The sequence below is a fragment of the Pteropus vampyrus genome, unplaced genomic scaffold (genome assembly GCF_000151845.1).
Source record: "Pteropus vampyrus isolate Shadow unplaced genomic scaffold, Pvam_2.0 Scaffold194, whole genome shotgun sequence".
In the NCBI taxonomy this organism is placed as follows: domain Eukaryota; kingdom Metazoa; phylum Chordata; class Mammalia; order Chiroptera; family Pteropodidae; genus Pteropus; species Pteropus vampyrus.
In genome coordinates, this window is record NW_011888975.1 from 2,217,239 (window position 1) to 2,223,900 (window position 6,662).

The following is a 6,662-nucleotide window of genomic DNA, read 5'->3' on the forward strand; positions in this document are numbered from 1 at the left end:
AAGCTACTCTGTTCTGAGTTGTTTTATACTAAACGTTAAAATTTCACAACCCTGGGAAAGGATCCTTTTGTCCCTATTTTCTAAGTGAGAAGACAGGGTAAGACCCTCTCGCCTCCGAGCCCCACGCCCGCAGGAAGGGCTGGAGACAGGCCAGCAACCAAGCGTCCGGCCTTAGAGGGAACCTGGAGCAGACAACTGGGGGAGTTTCAGGGAGAGCACGGCAGCCCTTGCATGTCCCCAAGCCTGGGCGCTCCTCGCTTCAGAGACACCGCAGGGAAGAGGGCTAGGAGGTCGGGGTGGTCCCCCGGTGCCTGGCAGACTCTAGGGCTGTGGTTGGAAAGAGCTCCCGGCACTTACCGAGTGCCACTCACACTGGCGCTATGCTAGTGTCTTCATATATTGTCTCTAAGTCCTTACAAAACTTTCCAAAATAGTCACGCACATCTGCCACTTTGCAGACAGAGAAACTGAGGCTCAGAAAGGATGACGTGCCCGAGGTCACACTAAGCCAGGGCTCAAACCAAGGCCTGTGACCCCCTCCCTAATCAGTGGTCCCCGAGCCCGTGTCCATGCGAGAATCACAGAAGAATTTAACATTAGCAAAAAGCCATTCGTGAGCCTCGCTTCGCAGCCACCACTCCACACCCGGTCCGCTCGCAGAGGAAGGGCTGGGGCCTGTATCTTCAAAGAGCTCCCACTGGAGCCTGAGGGACGGCGGGGGCTGCACAGGGCCCTGCACCTGCGGGACCCCGTGGTCACGGCGGAGTGTGTCTCTTCAACAGCTACCTGGGGCTCAGCCACCCCCGGTTCCCCGCTAAACGCTGAACTTATTACCATAAAAACAAATAAGAGGCAGCATTAAGAGCATAAATAATATTCTAGCTCTTCAAATTAGGTAAAAAGGGCATGGTATACAGAACGATTTCAAGTATCTTAAATGTAGGAGCAACAAGCGGAAAGACGTTTCTGGAAGACAGAATCAGAAAGACCATCTAACCTGCAGCAAGGGCGCTGGCCAAGACTCCCTGCCTAAACTCACGCCAGGCGCTAAGCCCTCTTCCCCACTAGGCTTTGGCCCTGGGCTTGTGTCCATCCTCGCGGGGCCTGCGTCACCCTAAGTGGGCTTCCAGAGAATGCCTTGCCCTTGGTCTCCGCTCGCCTGGCCTGTGCTGAGCGAAAACCTTGGCAAGTCGGCGTAGCAAAAGCCGCCCCCTTCCCCTGCTGCTTCCTCTTTGCGAATTTTACCCCCTGACGTCCACCTGCTCCTCGACTCTGAACCCCACGCCACCGTGCCGTCCGCCAGCCCCAGAACCGAGCCGGAATGCGCACCGAAGCCTCTCCTCCCCCCAAAACAGCTCCCGAGTAAAAGGCTTTCGCCACTTTCATGGCTGTGTAGCTCTGGCTTTTCTTTAACGGCACGAAAATCTAAACACACGTAAAAGCCAGAAGCAAAGCAATCATTACGTTAATAATTTACGCTTAGATAATATCAGCTTGTAAATGTAGAATAAATAGGGGGAAAGGCCTGCAAAAGAGTCTGAATCCAACTCTCCGCAGCAGCTCAAAGATGGTGACAGATGATGTTCTTGCCTGCTGGGGTGGGGCCATGAAGAAGAAGAGACGCCTCAGCAGTACTGACAGGCTGGTGAGCTGATAACATTCTCCAGGGCAAGATTTTATCTGGGAAAAGGAGAGAACAACTAACTTAAAACCATAGTTTGACAAGCTTTTATGGCCCAAAAATTAACAGTGGCTCTTTCTGGGAGATAAGATTATAGGTAATCTTAATTTTTAATTTGGAGCTTTAATTTTTTTCTTCCACGAACCTACTTTTATAATGAGAAAATAATTCTGACGACACTGTGCAATCTGTAACTACCGTTCTGATAAGGTGGTATGTTAATCCTCCTACTCAAAGACAATTCATGGAATCTCTTAGCTCTAACACAGTGGTGCCGAGGTGGATAGAATGCTACAATTTTCTGGAAATCAATTCCTATAATGTATTAGGACAGCTTTTATTTAAAGGAGACGCAATACACACACTGTAAAAATCACTATTGTTTTGTGCAAGATGTTTAAGGGTTCCCTACGCTCCAGACCATAGGCCAGGCAGTCAGCTGTTCGGCTTATCATGCCCCCCCCCCAGGGGACTTGGTCCACAGCACCCTTAAAAGGTAAAGTGGGAAACACGTGACACGGTGACTCTACTAAGAAACAAAAGACACGTGGATCCACCTAGATCTTACAAAGGCCAGGGACAAAAACCAAAACAACAAACAGGCTGTGACCATTTTAAATAAAATAAGTGAAAACAAAACTCAACACTGAAGAGATTAAAATAAATCATCACTAGATCATTTTTTCTTTGTGGCCATTCACAAAGCCTTTTTCCCAAAAGGCATGGACCATTGTCACACTGAGTCCCTCCCATATCATCCTGGCTGAAAGAGAGTCAGCTCGGCCGAGTCACATTAGAGGCAGAGACCTCTTGGTCATCACCGCAACTCACTCTCTCATTCTCTACGTGGCATTCAATTTCGAATTTATTCTCAATTAACCCAGTCTTTCCCAGACAATGAATGAACTACAACATTTTGAAAATATGAGACAATTTCCCATTTTACATTGTTTCTCGTAAATCTTTCTCAAAAGCATCAGTACTAACGCAGAGCAAAAAAACTGTCAGAACGATTTAGCCGCCACGCAGTTCACCTTTTGATATTTACTTTCTTTAAAATTCCCGCATCTCCAAAGGACCGTTGTGGAAAACGGGTGTCTCAGGCCTGTGATTCTACTCACCAGATGGGCCACTACGGCGACGTGATGGGCACAGAGCTCCGCGGTCCCATATCTGCGACACAAAGGGAAGGGAGTCTGTACGATTACACGATTATTCGGAGAAGCGAGGACGTGAACTTCCGTAAAGCTCAGACTATTATAAACTGCAGCTATCAACGTGGGCAAGGAACATCACCAACAAAACTACCTAAGCGACGGGTAGCTACTGACAAACCAAAGGGAAGAGGGAGCCCAGAGCCCACTCTCGCACGGGGACGTGAAATTTGGAGGGGCTATGAAAGGGCTACTGACAGAATTGTATAAGCTTACAAGTAAAAAGTACTTTACTGCCAGTCACCACTATAAATCAACCAAACACCAAAAAATCAAGTGTACTGTACCGAGCGAGGAAGCACCACGCGTCCATGGCCAACAGAGAGGTGATCATGTTAGCGCTCAGCACGGCACGCAACAGAGCAGCATCCTGGCGAAAACAGAGTTTGTCACAAATACCATTAACGTCGCATTTTCAAAATGAAACAGAACACTGTCACGATCCCAACAGCAGCAGCCCCTCGACAGCAAGGCTCTACTTTCTAGGATCTGAAAAATGCACGCTGCCACTCCCTCAGGGTCCATTCGACACCCGCCACCCCGGGCACTGTGCTGGGTCGCGCCGACTCAACAGTGGTTTTAAATGTGGTGGCTCCATCACGAGGATCCACAAAGTCTCTATGTAACCAGAACCTTTAAAATAGCCTATGTAACACATAAGCCTACACGTCTGTTTCTGCCTTTAACTATTCAAGTACAATATTTAATACAGGCAGATATCACCCACTAATACCTTAAATGATACTGATCCTTGTGTAAATTCTAAAAATTTCTTCCAATTTCTTCAGCATCTTTTCTAATCCAATTCCATTAAAAAAAAATACATATGCCTGAGACCTATAATTACTACATACTACTATTTACCTCTTTTCTTTAAAAAACTGAATTAGGTAAAATTCACACATTTTCCTCTCCTCACAAAGTCTTTCCATACCATCCCACCCAAAATGTTTTCTCCAATATTTTAGCTAAATACAACCGAATACTATAGGCCTCTAGCATTACCATTTCCTAGGACAAAACTGAGTTAAAAAGTAAAATGCACAAGCTGAGAGAATGACATCCAGAGAGCAAACACTGACTATGCTCGCACGTTCTTCTGTGTATAAATCACAATTTCAATGAGGAAAAGCTCAGTCCAGCAAGTAACAAACTTACCAGTTCGGGAAACAGTGAGGGATGAAAGGAAGCAATAAATGCACACAGATGAACACAAACATGCTGATACAAGGTGACCGCGACCTCAGCCTGCCCCTGCCTCTTTACTCCCTGTAAATGAACAGGCAGAGAGAGTTCACCAGAACACTGCTCGAAACTGTCAAAAATGGCTTTGAGTAGGGATACCCTGCAGAGAAATTGAGAAGATTGAACCGAACGTTAATAATGAATAAGTAGCAGGTATTATAATAATATAACATATCAAGGGTTATTTTAGCAAAGCAAAATGTCTCAAGAGGAATATATTTCCAATATATGAATGTGTACACATAAAAATAAAACAGTTGCTGTTAGAGAAATTCCTTAAAGGACAAGAATTTTCCTGTACGCTTATTTTATCATTTGCCAAGCGTTTAACATAGTAATAAACTAAAGTTAGAGACAAAATTCATTAAAGAGCTTAGCTAGCATAGAGAAAATAGAAAATACTATAGTTCAGACAGGAAGACGTCATTCATTTCATGATTGGAATGCTTTCAGAAATCTTCATAGAGAATATAAATAGCAAATTAAACATAGACAAGATATAAAGAGACAACAAAAGCCTGACAAAAGGTCACCACGAGTAACCCATGTGGCAGAAGCCAGGTGTCTGGGCGGAAAACAGGAGAAAGGAGGAGCTGGCGAGGGGCGGATGGCGGCAGCACGGGCCGGGCTTCCCATGCGAAGCCTGGAGCTGACCTGACGCGCAGCTCATGGGAGAACAGGAGGCTGAGAGCGAGCGTTAGGGACACTGAACTGGTAGTGGGACTAAGAATGGGCGAAAGGAAGGGTGAGAAACGAGAGCACAGCAATCATCCGGGGAGCAAGAAACCGGAGCCTGGCGCTGGGAAGGATGAAGACAAGTGACAGGTCCCAGAGATGAGTGACAGTACCCGGCATCCTATTCACCAGAGCTCATTTTCAAAAGTAACTAACCACATCTACCCTCTTACGCTCAATGTTCATAACACTTTTAGGCACTACTTTCTAAAGCACCGAACAAAATTAAAATATTTTTAGCATGTATAGACTTACATATTTTTATATTTTTAAAAAGCAGCAACACATACATGAAGTCTACACAGCAATCATTAACTAGAACATCTGACACAACAAAAAACTTATTTTCAAGATCTTTCCAAACAACAGGGCATTCTAAATCGTATTCACTATGAACATAAACGAGGCATCTGCTACCTGGCTGTGGCTTCTGAGACCTGGCTTCCTGTGCACCACAGGCTCTGCACAGCCTCCGGCTGAGAGGGCAGCTTATCCATGATGACCACCAGCAGCAGACACTGTGGGAACTGCAGTTCACACGGCAGCTCTTACAGGCAACAAAAACACATTAATCACGATACAACAAATTGCTAAAACATTCCACATATTTTCAGCAGAAATCTGACTGTGATATGTAAAGAAATTAGAGGCATAATGTTTTAAAATGAGAACTATATCCCAAGAAGCAGAAAAAAATTCAAATACAATTTTTAAACCTTAAAAAAAAACAGGATTATCACACAGGGGAAGATAACCCCATCATAATCGATGAGATGGTCCAACACTAACTGCTTTGAAACTTACCTAATGTACTGTCCAAAACCACGTGCACGAAAGGCTGGAAGGCAAGCAGCTGACCGACGAGCGGGTCCAGGGTCACTAGGAAAGCAGCCGCTATCTCATCCTGCTGGGCTTGAGGGACCCTGGCGGCATACAGGCTTGGAGGACACTTGCTGGAAAGGGAGGGGAAACTCATTAATAGCTACCTTCTAATTTAGGAAAAGCTATGTACTGCAAACCCATGTTCTTCTAACAGTGAAAATATATTAAAACGAAGTAGCAAGTGTTTCATAAAACAAAATTCAAAGTACCAAATTAACACCATAATTGCATGAAGAACTTCAGAACTAAGTAACATGGCTATAATTCTGTAAAATGAAAAGGTTCTTAGAGAAATCTTTGGACTCTTTTCATGCATTTTAATACCATTTTGAAAATGATGTCCTTAAAAAATACTGGGAAAAGACGAATCTTAAATAATCAGTAAAAGCATGTAAAAAGGTATTTGATAAATTCTGGCACAATTACTTCTATGAAGAGTTGTTTTAAAATAGGTAGAATGAGGAAATCACTATGAATTTATGCTCAGTCTCTCAGGAGCAAGAGCTTACAAATGACTAAACTATATTCACACTGCAGGAATATGCAAAGGCTTTTTCATGGAAAATGAACGATGGGGTTTAAACCAAACTTCAATCAAAACCTGTGAGAAATGACATATGTAGTCAATATTTTTGGCCATGTTATTTTAATTGTGACAAATTTGACAATACATAAGAAAACCTTGTCCAGCAAGAGAGTAACATTTAAAAGGCTGCACTTAAGGTAACGCTTGAGGCCTCTGCAGTGTAAAAAGCAGCCATCTATCAACGAGGAGTCATGTGACGGGCTCGTTCATGCCTCCCTGAGCCTGTTTTTCACTTGTGACACTGACCGGAGTTGTGAGAACTGAGTTATAAGTAAGGTGAAAAACATACATAAAATGTAGGTAATGAAACTCCACAGAC

The 6,662-nt window shown here is 44.2% G+C and overlaps 1 protein-coding gene across 2 annotated transcripts in view; it reads right to left on the reverse strand.

Annotated features, from left to right (window-relative positions):
- Positions 1-6,662, reverse strand: part of LOC105299831 (uncharacterized protein C1orf112) — a 46,351-nt gene that overhangs the window by 9,007 nt on the left and 30,682 nt on the right. Inside the window, exons 11-16 of one of the 2 annotated variants that reach the window (XM_023537584.1) lie at positions 5,680-5,828; positions 5,293-5,422; positions 4,054-4,240; positions 3,183-3,265; positions 2,803-2,854; positions 1,591-1,680 (exon numbers count right to left, since the gene is read on the reverse strand). In XM_023537584.1, coding sequence (XP_023393352.1) covers positions 1,591-1,680; positions 2,803-2,854; positions 3,183-3,265; positions 4,054-4,240; positions 5,293-5,422; positions 5,680-5,828 — 691 coding nt within the window. The remainder of the gene's footprint in view (positions 1-1,590; positions 1,681-2,802; positions 2,855-3,182; positions 3,266-4,053; positions 4,241-5,292; positions 5,423-5,679; positions 5,829-6,662) is intronic. The other variant, XM_023537585.1, reaches the window with a different exon arrangement.